This window comes from Anomalospiza imberbis, unplaced genomic scaffold (assembly GCF_031753505.1).
Source record: "Anomalospiza imberbis isolate Cuckoo-Finch-1a 21T00152 unplaced genomic scaffold, ASM3175350v1 scaffold_101, whole genome shotgun sequence".
Lineage (NCBI taxonomy): Eukaryota > Metazoa > Chordata > Aves > Passeriformes > Viduidae > Anomalospiza > Anomalospiza imberbis.
This window is the reverse complement of record NW_027099400.1, coordinates 242,305-260,024: the sequence shown is the minus strand read 5'-3', so window position 1 is coordinate 260,024 and position 17,720 is coordinate 242,305. Positions and strand designations below refer to the sequence as shown.

The following is a 17,720-nucleotide window of genomic DNA, read 5'->3' as shown; positions in this document are numbered from 1 at the left end:
CACCATGGCTCCGCTGTGGCTCCTGCTGGCCCTGGCCGTGCCCTCCTGGGCCACCTGGGCCACCTGCGAGGAGGGTGACGCGTGCCCGCGGCCGGGGGTCCCCAGGGTCCCCCGAGGTCACCGCAGCGCCCCGGAGCCCACGGCGGGTCCCAGCCCCGTGCCCGTGCCAGGCTCTGGCACGGCCGCGCTGGCACCACAGAGGGGACAGGTGTGGCACGGGGGGTCACTGTCCCCGCGTCGGGGTGCCACTGTCCCCGTGTCCCTGTCCCCGTGTCCCTGTCCCTGTGTCCCTGTCCCCGTGTCCCTGTCACTGTTACTGTGTCACTGTCACTGTCCCCATGTCCCTGTTCCCATGTTGGGGTGTCCCTGACCCCATGTCCCTGTCCCCATGTCCCTGTCCCCATGTCCCTGTCCCCATTGTCCCTGTCACTGTGTCCCTGTCACTGTGTCCCTGTCCCTGTTCCCATGTCCCTGTCCCCGTGTCCCTGTCCCTGTGTCTCTGTCCCTGTCCCCGTGTCACTGTCCCCATGTCCCTGTCACTGTCCCCCTGTCCCTGTTCCCATGTCGGGGTGCCACTGTCCCCATGTCCCTGTCCCCGTGTCCCTGTCACTGTCCCCTTGTCCCTGTTCCCATGTTGGGGTGTCCCTGACCCCGTGTCACTGTCCCCCGTGTCCCTGTCCCTGTGTCCCTGTCCCTGTCCCCGTGTCACTGTCCCCGTGTCCCTGTCCCTGTGTCCCTGTCACTGTCCCGGTGCCCCTGTCCCCTGTCCCTCTCCCTGTCCCCTGTTCCTGTCCCCATCCCTGTCCCTGTCAGGGGTGACTGGGAGGGGTCTCAGGGGTGACTGGGAGCACTCAGGGGTTACTGGGAGGGGTCTCAGTGTTACTGGGAGGTCCCAGAGGTGACTGGGAGTGGTCTCAGGGGTGACTGGGAGCACTCAGGGGTTACTGGGAGGGGTCTCAGGGTTACTGGGAGGTCCCAGAGGTGACTGGGAGGGGTCTCAGGGGTGACTGGGAGCACTCAGGGGTTACTGGGAGGGGTCTCAGTGTTACTGGGAGCACTCAGGGGTTACTGGGAGGGGTCTCAGGGGTGACTGGGAGCACTCAGGGGTTACTGGGAGGGGTCTCAGTGTTACTGGGAGCACTCAGGGGTTACTGGGAGGGGTCTCAGGGGTGACTGGGAGCACTCAGGGGTTACTGGGAGGGGTCTCAGTGTTACTGGGAGCACTCAGGGGTTACTGGGAGGGGTCTCAGGGGTGACTGGGAGCACTCAGGGGTTACTGGGAGGGGTCTCAGTGTTACTGGGAGGTCCCAGAGGTGACTGGGAGGGGTCTCAGGGGTGACTGGGAGCACTCAGGGGTTACTGGGAGGGGTCTCAGTGTTACTGGGAGGTCCCAGAGGTGACTGGGAGGGGTCTCAGGGGTGACTGGGGGGTCCCTCTGTCCATCCTGGGCGTTCCCGAGCTGGATGTGGGGTGGGGGAGGGGGGACACGCAATGGGGAGCATTGTTGGCCCCGCCCCCTCACAGAAGCCCCTCCCCTCCCACCGACCACGCCCCATCCCACAAGATGACCACGCCCCCTCCGTGGCAGCCCCGCCCCCGCTCTGGTCCCGCCCCGATCCGGCCACGCCCCATCTGACCACGCCCCGTTCCCGCCGTGCCCCGCCCCATTCCCGCCGTGCCCCGCCCCGTTCCCGCCGTACCCCGCGCTCCAAGATGGCGGCGCCGTGGCCGGTGCCGCTGCTGGCGCTGCTGGCTGCGGGGGCGGCGCTGGGCCGGGCCGGGGGGCTCTGCCGGGGGGGCTCCGGTACCGGCACCGGCACCAGGGTGAGCACGGGGGCTCCGGGGGCAGCGGGGCAGCCCCGGTACCGGGATCAGGGTGAGCGGGGAGAGCCCTGCTACCGGGATCGGAGTGAGCGGGAGAGCCCCGGTACCGGGATCGGAGTGAGCGGGAGAGCCCCGGTACCGGGATCAGGGTGAGCGGGAGAGCCCCGGTACCGGGACAGGAGTGAGCGGGAGAGCCCCGGTACCGGGATGGGAGTGAGCGGGAGAGCCCCGGTACCGGGACTGGAGTGAGCGGGAGAGCCCCGGTACCGGGACAGGAGTGAGCGGGGAGAGCCCCGGTACCGGGACTGGAGTGAGCGGGGAGAGCCCCGGTACCGGGACGGGAGTGAGCGGGAGAGCCCCGGTACCGGGATGGGAGTGAGCGGGAGAGCCCCGGTACCGGGACAGGAGTGAGCGGGAGAGCCCCGGTACCGGGACGGGAGTGAGCGGGGAGAGCCCCGGTACCGGGACGGGAGTGAGCGGGAGAGCCCCGGTACCGGGATGGGAGTGAGCGGGAGAGCCCCGGTACCGGGACAGGAGTGAGCGGGAGAGCCCCGGTACCGGGACGGGAGTGAGCGGGGAGAGCCCCGGTACCGGGACGGGAGTGAGCGGGAGAGCCCCGGTACCGGGATGGGAGTGAGCGGGAGAGCCCCGGTACCGGGATGGGAGTGAACGGGAGAGCCCCGGTACCGGGACGGGAGTGAGCGGGGGGCGGGATGCGGGGCCAGGAGCTCTGCTGGGGGAGCTCCGGTACCGGCACCGGCACCAGGGTGAGCTCCGGGATCACCGGGGCAGCGGGGGCGGCTCTGCGGGAGCCCGGAGCGTCCTCGGTGCGGGGCCAGCGCCCGGTAGTCGGTACACTCGGTTCCCGGCACTCTGTACCCGGTACCCGGTGTGCGTGAGGGCCCCGTGCAGGATGGGGGCTCGTTAATATTAATGAGGGGGGCGTGGCTGCGTGCCCATAGAGCCCGGATCGCTCTGCTCAGCCTGCGCGCCGCCCTCATTAATATTAATTAGGGGTGGGTCAACTAACGGCGGCCGTAGCTGCGAGGGGGCGTGGTCGTGTGCTGTCCTCATTAATATTAATTAGGGGTGTATAAACTAATAGAGGCCATAGCTGCGAGGGGCGGGGCCGCGGGCTGCCCTCATTAATATTAATTAACGTGGTTCAGGTTCAAAGTAATGAGCCTGCTCCACCTCATTCATGCTAATGAGGGGCGGTTCTGGTTCCTGCCAGGTGATTAATATTCATGAGGGGGTTGAGGCTGCAGAGCCTCATTAGCATTAATGAGGGCGTGGGGGCCGGTCATTAATATTCATGAGGCCTGTGGGGTGCCCCCACTTCCTCCTGGGGGTGTCCCCGCCCTGATGTCACCTCTGTGTCCTCCTGGTGCCACCCTTGTGTCACCCCTGTGTCCCCCTGGCATCCCCCTGGTGTCACCCCTGTGTCCCTGTCCTGGTGTCACCCCCGTGTCACCCCCGTGTCACCCCCGTGTCACCCTGATGTCCCCCTGATGTCCCCCTGTGTCCCCCCAGGCCGGTGACACTGAGAGCTGCCGGGTGAGCCTGAGCCTGGAGCACTCCTTTGAGCTGGGTGAGGGACAGGGGACACTGGGACACTGGGGACATCGCTGGGGACATTGGGGACATCGCTGGGGACACTGGGGACATCGCCGGGGACATTGGGGACATCACTGGGGACACTGGGGACATCGCTGGGGACAGTGGGGACATCACTGGGGACATTGGGGACATCGCAGGGGACATTGGGAACATCGCTGGGGATATTTGGGACATCGCTGGGGACATTGGGGACATCACTGGGGACATTAGGGACATCACTGGGGACATCGCAGGGGACATTGGGGACACCACTGGAGACATTGGGGACATCACTGGGGACATTGGGGACATCGCTGGGGACATTGGGACGTCACTGGGGACATTGGGGACATTGCTGGGGATATTCGGACATCGCAGGGGACACTGGGGACATCGCTGGGACATTGGGGACATCGCCGGGGACATTGGGGACATCGCTGGGGACATTGGGGACATCACTGGGGACATCGCAGGGGACATTGGGGACACCACTGGGGACATTGGGGACATCACTGGGGACATTGGGGACATCGCTGGGGACATTGGGGACATCGCTGGGGACACTGGGGACATCGCTGGGACATTGGGGACATCGCTGGGGACACTGGAGACATCGCTGGGGACATTGGGGACATCGCTGGGGATATTTGGGACATCACTGGGGACATTGGGGACATCGCTGGGGATATTTGGGACATCACTGGGGACATTGGGGACATCGCTGGGGACATTGGGGACATCGCTGGGACATTGGGGACATCGCAGGGGACACTGGGGATATCACAGGGGACATTGGGACATCACAGGGGACATTGGGGACATCACTGGGGATACTGGGGACATCGCAGGGGACATTGGGGACATCGCTGGGGATATTTGGGACATCGCCTGGGACATTGGGGACATCGCTGGGGACATTGGGGACATCGCTGGGGATATTCGGACATCGCTGGGGACATTGGGGACATCGCCGGGGACATTGGGGACATCGCTGGGGACATTGGGGACATCGCTGGGGACACTGGGGACATCGCAGGGGGACATTGGGGACATCGCTGGGGATATTGGGGACATCGCTGGGGACATTGGGGACATCGCCGGGGACATTGGGGACATCGCTGGGGACATTGGGGACATCGCTGGGGACACTGGGGACATCGCAGGGGACATTGGGGACATCGCTGGGGACATTGGGGACATCGCTGGGGATATTTGGGACATCGCTGGGGACATGGGACATTGGGGACATGGGGCATGGGGACATTGGGGACACAGGGACAGGGGGACACTGGGACATTGGGGGGACACTGGGGACATGGGGACATTGGGACACTGAGCTGGGTGACAGGATGGGGACATGGAGGTGGCGCTGGGGATGTGGGAATGGGGGGCACTGGGACAGGGGTGGCACTGGGAACACAGGGGTGGCACTGAGGGTACAGGGACACAGGTGGCACTGGGGGCACAGGGGTGGCACTGAGGGTACAGGGACACAGGTGGCACTGGGGGCACAGGGGTGGCACTGGGGACGCCAAGCTGGGGGTGGCACTGGGGACATTGGGGGCTGGGGACACAGTGATAGGGTGGCACTGGGACATGGGGACGGGGGGCGGAGGGACAGGGGTGGCACTGGGGGAGGAGGGACAGGGGTGGCACTGGGGGAGGAGGGACAGGGGGTGACACTAGGGGCATGGGGTGGCACTGGGGACGCCAGGCTGGGGGTGGCACTCGGGACATGGGGACAGGGGTGGCACTGGGGGCACAGGGGTGGCACCGGGGGCATGGGGACCGGGCTGTCCTGGGTGCCAATGCCATGTCCCCATGTCTCCTTGTCCCATGTCTCCATGTCCTCGTGTCCCCTGTCCCTCCATGTCCCTGTCTTCCCTTGTCCCCATGTCCCCCTATCCCCATTCCCCCATCTGTGTCCCCTTTCCCCGTCCCTGTCCCTGTCCCCTGTCCCCTGTCCCTGTCCCTGTCCCCTGTCCCTGTCCCTGTCCCCTGTTCCCTGTCCCTGTCCCTGTCTGCTCTCCCTGTCCCTGTCCCTGTCCCCTGTCCCTGTCCCCTGTCCCTGTTCCCTGTCCCCTTTCCCCTGTCCCCTGTCCCCGTCCCTGTCCCCTGTCCCTGTCCCTGTTCCCTGTCCCCTGTCCCTGTCCCCTGTCCCTGTCCCCGTCCCCATCCCTGTCCCCTGTCCTTGTCTGCTCTCCCTGTCTCCGTCCCTGTCCCCTGTCCCCTGTTCCCTTGTCCCTGTCCCCTGTTCCCTTGTCCCTGTCCCCTGTTCCCTGTCCCCTGTCCCTGTCCCTGTCCCCTGTCCCTGTCTGCTCTCCCTGTCCCTGTCCCCTGTCCCTGTCTGCTCTCCCTGTCCCTGTCCCCTGTCCTTGTCTGCTCTCCCTGTCTCCGTCCCTGTCCCCTGTCCCCTGTTCCCTTGTCCCTGTCCCCTGTTCCCTGTCCCCTGTCCCTGTCCCTGTCCCCTGTCCCTGTCTGCTCTCCCTGTCCCTGTCCCCTGTCCCTGTCTGCTCTCCCTGTCCCTGTCCCCTGTCCCTGTCCCCTGTTCCCTGTCCCCTGTCCCTGTCCCTGTCCCCTGTCCCTGTCTGCTCTCCCTGTCCCCTGTCCCTGTCCCCTGTCCCCATGTCCCTGTCCCATCCCCAGACGATGCACCGCGGTTCCGCCGCCGGGGGACGCTGGCCCTGAGCTGGGGCCCCGAGCCCGCGCTGGCGCTGACCCAGAAACCGCTCGGGGACGAGGAACGGGCCCGGCTCCGGGTCAGGGACGGCACCGGGGACACCACAGGGACACCGGGACACGGAGACACTGGGACATGGGGGACGTGGGGGGACAGGGGGACACCAGGACACGGGGGGACATGGGGGGACACGGGGGGACATGGGGGGACAGGGGGACACCGGGACACGGGGGACATGGGGGGACACGGGGGGACATGGGGGGACAGGGGGACACCGGGACACGGGGGACATGGGGGGACACGGGGGGACATGGGGATACTGCGGGGGACACCAGGACACGGGGGACATGGGGGGACACGGGGGGGACATGGGGGGACAGGGGGACACCGGGACACGGGGGGGACATGGGGATACTGCGGGGACACCAGGACATCGGGGGACACGGGAGGGACACTGGGACACCACAGGGACACCGGGACACAAGGGACACGGGGGGACAACATGAGGACACCGGGACATGGGGGGGACACTGGGACATGGGGGGACACCGGGACACGAGGTGACACAGGACACGGGGGGACATGGGGGGCACTGAAGGGACAGCGAGAGACAGAGGAGGGACAGCAGGGGGGCACTGGGGACACTGAGGTGACACCAGGTGACACCGGTGTCCCCACAGGAGGTGGCCACGCAGGACGGGCTGTACTGGGTGCGGGTCAGGGGTGACACTGGGTGACACTAGGGTGGCATTGGGTGACACTGGTGACACTGGTGACACCGGTGTCCCCACAGGAGGTGGCCGCACGGGACGGGCTGTACCGGGTGCGGGTCAGGGGTGACACTGGGTGACACTGGGTGACACTGGGTGACACTGGTGACACCGGTGTCCCCACAGGAGGTGGCCGCGCGGGACGGGCTGTACCGGGTGCGGGTCAGGGGGTGACACTGGGTGACACTGGGTGACACTAGGGTGGCACTGGGTGACACTGGTGACACCGGTGACACCGGTGTCCCCACAGGAGGTGGCCGCGCGGGACGGGCTGTACCGGGTGCGGGTCAGGGGTGACACTGGGTGACACTGGGTGACACTAGGGTGGCACTGGGTGACACTGGGTGACACTGGTGACACCGGTGTCCCCACAGGAGGTGGCCGCGCGGGACGGGCTGTACCGGGTGCGGGTCCCCCGCAGGCCCCTGGGCCCAGGAGAGGAGGGCGGCTCCGAGTTTGTCACCTCCTTCGTCAGGGCGGTGAGTGACAGGGACACCCCTGGGACACACGGGGACACCCCGGGGGACACCCTGACCTGGGACATCCTGGGGACACTCTGGGGACACCCTGACCTGGGACATCCCTGTGACACCTGGGGACACCCTGGGGACACCCTGGGACACTCCTGGGACACCCTGGGGACATCCTGGGACACCTCTATGACACTTCTGTGACACCTCTGGGACACCCTGGGACACCCCTGGGGACACTCTGGGGACACTGGGGACACCCTGGGACACCCTGACCTGGGACATCCCTGGGGACACTCTGGGGACACCCCTGGGACACCCTTGGGACACCTCTGTGACACCTGGGGACACCCCTGGGACACCCTGACCTGGGACATCCTGTGGACACCCTGGGGACACCCCTGGGATGTCCTGGGACACTCTGGGACACCTCCTCATGTCCCTGTGTCCCTGTCCCCTCACATGTTCCCATGTCCCTGTCCCCTTGTGTCCCCTCATGTGTCCCCTTGTCCCCATGTCCCTGTGTCCCCGTCCCCTCATGTCCCTCATGTCCCCTCACGTGTCCCCTTGTCCCCATGTCCCTGTGTCCCCGTCCCCTCATGTCCCCTCATGTCCCCTCATGTGTCCCCTTGTCCCCATGTCCCCATGTCCCTGTCCCCTCATATATCCCTTTGTCCTCTTGTCCCCTCACATGTCCCCTCTCGTGTCCCCTCACGTGTTCCCATGTCCCCATGTCCCTGTGTCCCTGTCCCCTCATGTCCCCTCATGTCCCTCACGTGTCCCCATGTCCCTGTCCCCTCATGTCCCCTGCCGTGTCCCCTGCCGTGTCCCCTGATGTGTCCCCTGCCGTGTGGCAGTGTGCCCTGCTGGAGTCACACCTGTCGGACCAGCTGTCGCTGCACCTGGACGTGGCCGGGCACGTGGTGGCCCTGGGGGTGGTGGCAGCGCCGGGCACCTGCCGGGGCTCCCAGGTGGAGGACGGGCACCTGGAGCTCTTCAACACCTCGGTGGCACTGAGACAGCCCCTGCCCGCCGCCACGTGAGGGACGGGGACAGAGGGGACAGGGGACAGGGATGGGGACGGGGACAAGGATGGGGATGGGGACGGGGACGGGGACAGGGATGGGGATGGGGACGGGGACGGGGATGGGGACAGGGGATGGGGATCGGGACAGGGATGGGGACAGGGGATGGGGACAGGGATGGGGACAGGGGACAGGGATGGGGATGGGGACAGGGATGGGGATGGGGACAGGGACAGGGACGGGGACAGGGATGGGGACGGGGATGGGGACAGGGATGGGGATGGGGACGGGGACGGGGATGGGGATGGGGACAGGGACGGGGACAGGGACGGGGATGGGGACGGGGACGGGGACAGGGACGGGGATGGGGACGGGGACAGGGACGGGGATGGGACAGGGGGACAGGGATGGGGATGGGGGACAGGGGACAGGGACGGGGATGGGGACAGGGACAGGGATGGGGATGGGGACAGGGACGGGGATGGGGATGGGGACAGGGATGGGGATGGGGACAGGGATGGGGACAGGGGATGGGGACGGGGACAGGGATGGGGGACATGAATGGGGACAGGGGATGGGGACAGGGACGGGGTTGGGGACAGGGACGGGGACAGGGACAGGGGACATGGGAATATGGGGACAGGGGACCGGGACAGGGAACAGGGATGGGGATGGGGACAGGGATGGGAACAGGGATGGAGACAGGGGACATGGGGATATGGGGACAGGGGATGGGGACAGGGGACATGGGGACATGGGGGGGACATGGGGATATGGGGGGACACAGGGACAGGGGACAGGGATGGGGACAGGAAACAGGGGATGGGGGAACATGGGGGGACATGGGGACAGGGGGCATTGGGGGATGTGGGGACACGGGGACATGGGGGGACAGTGGAGGACATTGACCTGGGTGTCCCCAGCACCTGAGTGACACTGGGACACGGGGGGGGACGTGGGGACACACTGGGGACACTGACCTGGCAGTCCCCAAGCCTCGGTGGCCTCGTGCCACGCCCTCCTGCCATGTGAGTGACAGGGACGGGGGGACACTGTGGGGGACAGCCTGGGGACACTGAGGGACATGGGGACACCGGTGGGGACAGGCAAGAGACAGCCTGGGGACACTGAGGGACATGGGGACACTGTGGGGACAGCCTGGGGACACTGAGGGACATGGGGACACCGTGGGGACAGCAAGAGACAGCCTGGGGACACTGAGGGACATGGGGACACTGTGGGGACAGCCTGGGGACACTGAGGGACATGGGGACACCATGGGGACAGCAAGAGACAGCCTGGGGACACTGAGGGACATGGGGACACCGTGGGGACAGCAAGAGACAGCCTGGGGACACTGAGGGACATGGGGACACCGTGGGGACAGCAAGAGACAGCCTGGGGACACTGAGGGACATGGGGACACCGTGGGACATTGGGACACTGGGACATGGGGACACTGTGGGACATTGGGACACTGGGACATGGGGACACCGTGGGACATTGGGGACACGGGGACATGGGGACACTGTGATCCTGGGGGGATTTTGGGGCTGGTTCAGTTTTGGGGGTTACCCCTGGGGGCAGGGGGGAAGTTTTGGGGTGGCCGTGACCCCGTGTCCCCTCCTGATGTCCCCAATGTCCTGAATGTCCCCAGTGTCCCCCAATGTCCCCTGGCTGTCCCCAGTGTCCCCAATGTCCCCAGTGTCTCCGATGTCCCCAATGTCCCCAATGGCCCCAATATCCCCTGGCTGTCCCCAATGTCCCCGATGTCCCCAATGTCCCCGATGTCCCCAATGTCCCCAGTGTCCCCGATGTCCCAATGCCCCCAATGGCCCCAATATCCCCTGGCTGTCCCCAATGTCCCCGATGTCCCCAATGTCCCTGATGTCACCCATGTCCCCAATGTCCCCAACCCCCTGATGTCCCCAATGTCCTCAGTGTCCCTGATGTCCCCAGTGTCCCCAACCCCCTCAATGTCTCCCCGATGTCCCCAATGTCTCCAGTGTCCCCAATGTCCCCAGTGTCCCCGATGTCCCCAATGTCCCCTTTGTCCCTGATGTCCCTGATGTCCCCGATGTCCCTGATGTCCCCGATGTCCCCAACCCCCTCAATGTCTCCCCAATGTCCCCAGTGTCCCCTGGCTGTCCCCAATGTCCCTGATGTCACCCATGTCCCCAATGTCCCCAACCTCCTGATGTTCCCAATGTCCGCTGGCTGTCCAAATGTCCCCACTGTCCCCAATGTCCCCAATGTCCCCTGGCTGTCCCCAATGTCCCCATTGTCCCCCGCTGTCCCCAGCCCTGAGACCGCCGCCTTCATCCGGCACCTGGAGCAGGAGCAGGCCCAGCGCGCGCGGAACCCGCAGGAGCAGAAATCCTTCTTTGCCAAATACGTGAGGGACACCCCAAAACCTCCTGGGGACCCCAAAACCTCCTGGGACACCCCAAAACCTCCTGGGGACACCCCAAAATATCCTCGGGACCCCAAAAATCACCTGGGACACTCAAAAATCACCTGAGACACCCCAAAACCTTCTGGGACCCCAAAAATCACCTGGGACACCCCAAAACCTCCTGGGGACACCCAGAACCTCCTGGGGACCCCAAAACCTCCTGGGGACACCCCAAAACCTCCGGGGGACCCCAGAACCTCCTGGGGACCCCAAAACCTCCTGGGGACACCCAAAACCTCCGGGGGGACCCCAGAACCTCCTGGGGACCCCAAAAATCACCTGGGACACCCAAAAATCACCTGAGACACCCCAAAACCTTCTGGGACCCCAAAAATCACCTGGGACACCCCAAAACCTCCTGGGGACACCAAAACCTCCTGGGGACCCCAGAACCTCCTGGGGACCCCAAAGCCTCCTGGAGACACCTCAAAAACACCGAGGGACACCCCAAAACCTCCTGGGGACCCCAAAAATCACCTGGAACACCCAAAACCACCTGGGACACCAAAACCACCTGAGGACCCCAAAAACTACCTGAGGCACCCCAAAAATCACCTGGGACACCCCAAAATTCATCCGGGAACCCCAGAAAACACCTGGGGCACCCCAAAACCACCTGGGACACCCCAAAAATCACCCAGGACCCCCAAATCCCACCCAAAAATTCACTGCCCCGAAATCCACCTACACCCCAAAAACCTCAAATCCCCTGAACCCCCAACCCTCTGAACCCCCAAACCCCTCCTGGCCCCCCCAAAACTCCTCTTGAACCCCCAAACCCTCCTGCACTCCCAAAAATCCTCCTGACCACCCCCCAAAATCCTCCTGATCCCCCAAACCCCTCCTGCACCCCCAAACTCTCCACCACACCTCGCGGGATTGGGATTTTGGGGTGACCCCCCCTGTTTGAGATGGGGCAGGGTGGGTTTTGGGGTGGCCCTTCCCCATTGGGGGGGGGTTTGGGCTGATTTTGGGGTGATTTGGGGTGGATTTTGGGGTGATCATGGGGTGATTCAGGATGGATTTTGGGGTGACCCCCCCATTTCCATTTGTGGAGATCTGGGGCTGAATTTGGGGTGATTTTAGGTGGATTTTGGGTGGTGAGCACCCCATTTGGGGTGGGTTTTGGGGTGACCCCACTCATCTGCAGGGGATTTTGGGGTGGATTTTGGGGTGACCCCCAATTTCCCTTTTGGGAGTAGATTTTAGGGTGTTTTTGGGCTGATTTTGGGCTGATTTTGGGGTGATGCCCCCATTTGGGAGGTGGATTTTGGGGTGACCCCCTCATTGGGGCCAATTTTGGGGTGACCCCAGTTTTCCATTTGGGAGTGGATTTTGGGGTGGTTTGGGGCTGATTTTGGATGGATTTTGGGGTGGATTTTGGGGTGATTTGGGGTGGATTTTGGGGGTGATTTGTGGTGGATTCTGGGGGTAAAATTTGGAGTGAATTTGGGGTGAATTGGGGCTGATTTTGGGGTGGCACCCCCAAATTTTGGGTGAATTTTGGGGTGATTTGGGGCTGATTTTGCGGTGGATTTCGGGGTGATTTGGATTGATTTTGGGGTGGATTTTGGGGTGATTTTAGGCTCATTTTGGGCTGTATTTGGGCTCATTTTGAGGTGATTTGGGCTGATTTGGGGTGGATTTTGGGCTCATTTTAGGGTGGATTTTGGGCTCATTTTGGGGTGATTTGGGGTGGATTTTGGGGTGGATTTTGGGCTCATTTTAGGGTGGATTTTGGGCTCATTTTGGGGTGTATTTTGGGCTCATTTTAGGGTGGATTTTGGGCTCATTTTGGGGGTGATTTGGGGTGGATTCTGGGCTGACTTTGGGGTGGATTTTGGGGTGATTTAGGCTGATTCGGGGTGACCCCCTCCTCTCCCCACAGTGGATGTACATCATCCCCATCGTGCTCTTCCTCATGATGTCCGGAGCCCCCGACGCCGGGGGGGCGCAGGGGGGGGGCACGGGGGGTGGGGGGGGGGCGGGGGTCAGGTGAGACCCCCCCCAAAAAAAAAATCACCCCCTGACCCCCCCACGTGGGGGATGGGCAATAAAGCTGTGGGAGATCCCGAATGTGGGTGTGACCCCCCCAAATCTGGGTGACCCCAAATCTGTGAGAGACCCCAAATGTGGGGGTGAGACCCCAAATCTGGGTGTGACCCCAAATCTGTGAGAGACCCCAAATGTGGGGGTGAGACCCCAAATCTGGGTGTGACCCCAAATCTGTGAGAGACCCCAAATGTGGGGGTGAGACCCCAAATCTGGGTGTGACCCCAAATCTGTGAGAGACCCCAAATGTGGGGGTGAGACCCCAAATCTGGGTGTGACCCCAAATCTGTGAGAGACCCCAAATGTGGGGGTGAGACCCCAAATCTCGGTGACCCCAAATCTGTGAGAGACCCCAAATGTGGGGGTGAGACCCCAAATCTGGGTGACCCCAAATCTGTGAGAGACCCCAAATGTGGGGGTGACACCCCAAATCTGGGTGACCCCAAATCTGTGAGAGACCCCAAATGTGGGGGTGAGACCCCAAATCTCGGTGGACCCCAAATCTGTGAGAGACCCCAAATGTGGGGGTGAGACCCCAAATCTGGGTGTGACCCCCCCCCCCCTTAAATCTGGGTAGGTCACCCCTAAGTCTGTGTGCGACCCCAAATCTGTTGTGACCCACCCCCCAAATATGAGTGTAACCCCCAAATCCGGGCGTGACTCCCCAAATCTGGCTGTGAGCCCCTCTAATCCAAGTGGTGACCCCCCCCCCAAATCCAGGTGTGACCCCCAAATCCGGGTGTAACACCCCCAAATGTGGGAGGGACCCCCCCAGTCCGGGAGCACGGGGCCTGACTGCTGAGAGCTCCGGGGGTCCAGGGGGTCCCCACGGCCCGGCTCTTTTGGGGGGGACCCCAAAACCTCGGCTCTGCCCCGGAGGGAGCCCGGAAAGGGAATTGGGGGCAGGGGGGCGGAGCTTGCAAGGACGGCCACGCCCCGTTATTCAAATATGAGAGAACCCGGCGCTGTATGCAAATACCAAAGCAAATACAGAGGCGGTTCTGTGCGATATAACCACGCCCCTTTATGCAAATACAGAGTAGATCCCGTGTGTGACAGCCACACCCCTTTATGCAAATACAGAGTAGATCCCGTGTGTGACAGCCACACCCCTTTATGCAAATATAGAGTAGATCCCTTGTGTGACAGCCACACCCCTTTATGCAAATATAGAGTAGATCCCGTGTGTGACAGCCACACCCCTTTATGCAAATATAAAGGCGGTCCCGTCCGCTCTAACCACGCCTCTTTATGCAAATTTAGAGTCGATACCGTGATGCGTAGCCACGCCCCTTTAGGCAGTCAGTACCGTGCGCTATAGCCACGCCCCTTTATGCAAATACGCGCGCTGTGTTGACACGCCCTTCACGCACGGGGGCGGTGCCGTGCGGCCGCCCGCTGATTGGAGGGGAGATCACGTGGCCGCACCGGTGACGTCAACTCCCGGAAGCGGCGCCGCCGTTCGGCGGGCCCGGCTGGCCCAGCTCGCCCCCGGCTCGCCCCGGCTCGCCCCGGGCCCCGCGGCGATGGCGGAGGGCGGCCCGCGGCGGCTGCGGCCGTGGCTGCTGGCGCAGCTGCAGAGCGGGCGCTTCCCGGGGCTGCAGTGGGACGACGCGGCCCGGACGGCGCTGAGGATCCCCTGGGCCCACGGCGGGAGGAGCGGGGCCCGCGACGGCCCGGGGGCGGCGCTCTGCAGGGTCAGGGCGGGGCCTGAGGGAAGGGGGGCGGCGCTCTGCAGGGTCAGGGGCGGGGCCTGAGGGAAGGGGGCGGGGCCTGAGAGGGCCCGGGGGCGGCGCTCTGCAGGGTCAGGGGCGGGGCCTGAGGGAAGGGGGCGGGCCTGAGACGGCCGGGGGCGGCGCTCTGCAGGGTCAGGGGCGGGCCTGAGGGAAGGGGGCGGGGGCCTGAGACGGCCCGGGGGCGGCGCTCTGCAGGGTCAGGGGCAGGGCCTGAGGGAAGGGGGCGGGGCCTGAGACTGCCCAGGGGCGGGGGCTCTGCGGGGTCAGGGGCGGGGCCTGAGGGAAGGGGGCGGCGCTCTGCAGGGTCAGGGGCGGGGCCTGAAGGAAGGGGGCGGGGCCTGAGCGAAGGGGGCGGTGCTCTTCAGGGTCAGGGGGCGGGGCCTGAGGGAAGGGGCGGGGCCTGGGACGGCCCGGGGGCGGCGCTCTGCAGGGTCAGGGGCGGGGCCTGAGGGAAGGGGGCGGTGCTCTGCAGGGACAGGGGCGGGGCCTGAGGGAAGGGGGCGGGGCCTGAGACGGCCCGGGGGCGGCGCTCTGCAGGGTCAGGGGCGGGGCCTGAGGGAAGGGGGCGGGGCCTGAGACGGCCCGGGGGCGGCGCTCTGCAGGGTCAGGGGCGGGGCCTGATGGATGGGGGCGGTGCTCTGCAGGGCCAGGGGTGGGGCCTGAGGGAAGGGGGCGGTGCTCTGCAGGGCCAGGGGTGGGGCCTGAGGGAAGGGGGCGGTGCTCTGCAGGGACAGGGGCGGAACCTGAGGGAAGGGGGCGGGGCCTGGGACGGGCAGGGGACGGTGCTCTTCAGGGTTAAGGCGGGGCCGGGGGCGGGGCCTGCAGATTTAGGGGCGGGGCTGGGGCGGGTCCAGCAAGGTGCGGGGCTGGGCCAATGACGGCGCTCCGAAAGGTGTGGGGCGGGGCTCTGTAAGTTGAGGGGCGGGGCTGTGCGAGGGGCGGGGCTCTGCAGGGTAATGGGCGGGGCTTGGTCGTGGGGGGCTCTTAAAACAGGGAGGGGCTGTGAAAGAGGGCGGAGCTAAGCAGAGGGCGGGGCTATGGGCCGGGACAACTGCGGGGTGGAGCTTTGAGCAGGGGGCGGGGCCGAGCGATGCAAAGTGCGAGTGGGTGGGGCAGCGCCTGGAGGGGCGGGGCGGCGCTGTGCTAATGAGATGGGCGTGGCTGTGGGCGGGGCTGACGCCGGCGCTCCCGGCAGGCGTGGGCAGAGTACAAGGGGCGGCTCCGGCCCGGGGACCCCCCCGACCCCGCGGGCTGGAAGACGCGGCTCCGCTGCGCCCTGGCCCGGAGCCCCGAGTTCCGGGCGCTGCCGGGCCGGAGCCGCTCGGACGGGCCCTGCCCCTACCGCGTGTACCGGGTGCTGCCCGCCCGCGGTGAGCAACGGAGCCGGGACAGCGGGAACCGGGAACTGGGGGATGGAACACGGGAAATGGGGACGGAATATTGGGGGACACACGGGAAGTGGGATGTGGGGGGACACACGGGAAATGGGATGTGGGGGGATGGAATATGGGGGAACACACAGGGAAATGGGGTGAGGGACTGAATATGGGGGGACGCAGCGGAAATGGGGTGAAGGACGGAATATGGGGGTACTGTGGTGGGAGTGGGCAGAGGGGGAACCCCCAAATCAGGAGGGGCCCGAGCGGGGGAGGGCCTTGAGCCTGGGCTACCCCGAGATGGGGGAACCAAAAGAGAGGAGCAGTGAGGGAGGGGCCAAACGGGGTCAGGGAAGGGAGGGGAAGGGGTGCAGGGTCAGAGGCCGAATTAACCATCTCGGTGCCGCCTCCCCACAGAGCCCCGGCTCCCCAAGGCCCGGCAGAGCCAGAAGGAGGCAGGGCTGAGCCCCTCGGAGCCCCTCCCACCGACCCCACCCCCCGAGAGCCAGGAGGGGGCCCCTGATGAGGAGAAGCCCGGTGAGAGCGGGGGGAGCTGGGGGCACTTCTGGGCCAATTCTGGGGCTGGGGCGGCCCTGGGGGCGGAGCAATGGGGCATAATCGCTGACTGACCCCGCCCCTTCAGCCGAGGCTCCGCCCCCGGAAGTGCCGCTGCGCATCGAGGTGGAAAGCGCAGAGCCCCTCCCCCCCGCGCACGGTAAGCCACGCCCCCAAGGGGAGGAGCCAATCACCAGCTGTTCCTCGCAGCCCGGCCACGCCCCCAGCCCTGACCCCACCCAGTGTTGGCTCCTCCCCAAACCCATCCCCACACCTGGGCCACGCCCCCAGCGCTGACCCCCCCCGAGCTGTGGCTCCACCCCCACCCCCCGCGGCCCCGCCCCCTCTCAGTCCCACCCCGGCGGTGACCCCGCCCCTTTCTCTCCCGGGCGCCCCCTGCAGGAGACGCGGCGCTGCTGCTGCGGCTGCGCCGCGGCCCCGCCCTGGCCTGGCAGGGGGCGCTGCCCCCCGGCGAGTACCTGCTGAGTCCTCCGGGCCGCCAGGGGGCGCCGCCGCCGCCGCTGCCGCGCCTGCTGCTCCCGGCGGGGGCGGGGCCGGGGCTGCTGCTCAGCAGCGCCCCCCGCGGGCTCTTCCTGCGCGTGCGCCCCGGGGACGGCCCCGCCCCCGGCGCCGTGCGGGGCCCGCACGCGCCGCACGGGCCGCTCCAGCAGGGGGCGCTGCTGCAGCCGTTCGACGCCAGGCGCTTCCGGGAGGGTGAGAGACACTTCCGGGAGAGGGGAGGGCAATTTCCGGAAAGGGGAGAGAGCGACTTCCGGGAGAGGGGAGGGACTTCCGGTGGGGAGAAAAGGACTTCCGGGAGAGGGAGAATGGTTTCCGGGGGAAGGGAGTGTGACTTCCGGCAGGGAGAGGAACTTCCGGGAGATGGGAGAGCCACTTCTGGGAAAGGAGAGAGTGACTTCCGGGGAGGGGAGGACAACTTCCGGGAAGAGAGAGGAACTTCCGGGGGAGGGGGGAGCGACTTCCGGGATTGGGATTGTCCGGGGGGAGAGCAACATTCGGTGGGAAGAGAGCGACTTCCGGGGGAGGGAGAGGAACTTCCGGTGGGGACAGCCACTTCCGGGAAGGGAATGGCCGGGGGTGGGGAGAGCGAATTCCGGCGGGGATAGCAACTTCCGGTGGCGAGAGCCACGTTTGGGGGAGGGGAGAGCGACTTCTGG

At 65.7% G+C, this 17,720-nt stretch overlaps 2 protein-coding genes across 3 annotated transcripts in view; both read left to right on the top strand.

Moving 5' to 3' along the window:
* LOC137465678 (fas-binding factor 1 homolog) overlaps positions 1-17,720 on the top strand; it is a 60,049-nt gene that overhangs the window by 21,873 nt on the left and 20,456 nt on the right. The window lies entirely within an intron of this gene.
* LOC137465681 (ER membrane protein complex subunit 10-like) lies at positions 1,679-12,836 on the top strand. Of its 2 annotated transcripts, XM_068177739.1 has the most exons (7): positions 1,680-1,824; positions 3,358-3,415; positions 6,070-6,182; positions 7,248-7,352; positions 8,201-8,382; positions 10,670-10,763; positions 12,712-12,836. In XM_068177739.1, the coding sequence occupies exons 1-7, from the start codon at positions 1,714-1,716 to the stop codon at positions 12,820-12,822; spliced, it is 774 nt and encodes a 257-aa protein (XP_068033840.1). In that variant the 5' UTR covers positions 1,680-1,713; the 3' UTR covers positions 12,823-12,836. The 2 variants fall into 2 exon arrangements, with proteins under 2 accessions (XP_068033841.1, XP_068033840.1); XM_068177740.1 differs by lacking the exon at positions 10,670-10,763 and having other exon boundaries at positions 1,679-1,824; positions 12,712-12,814.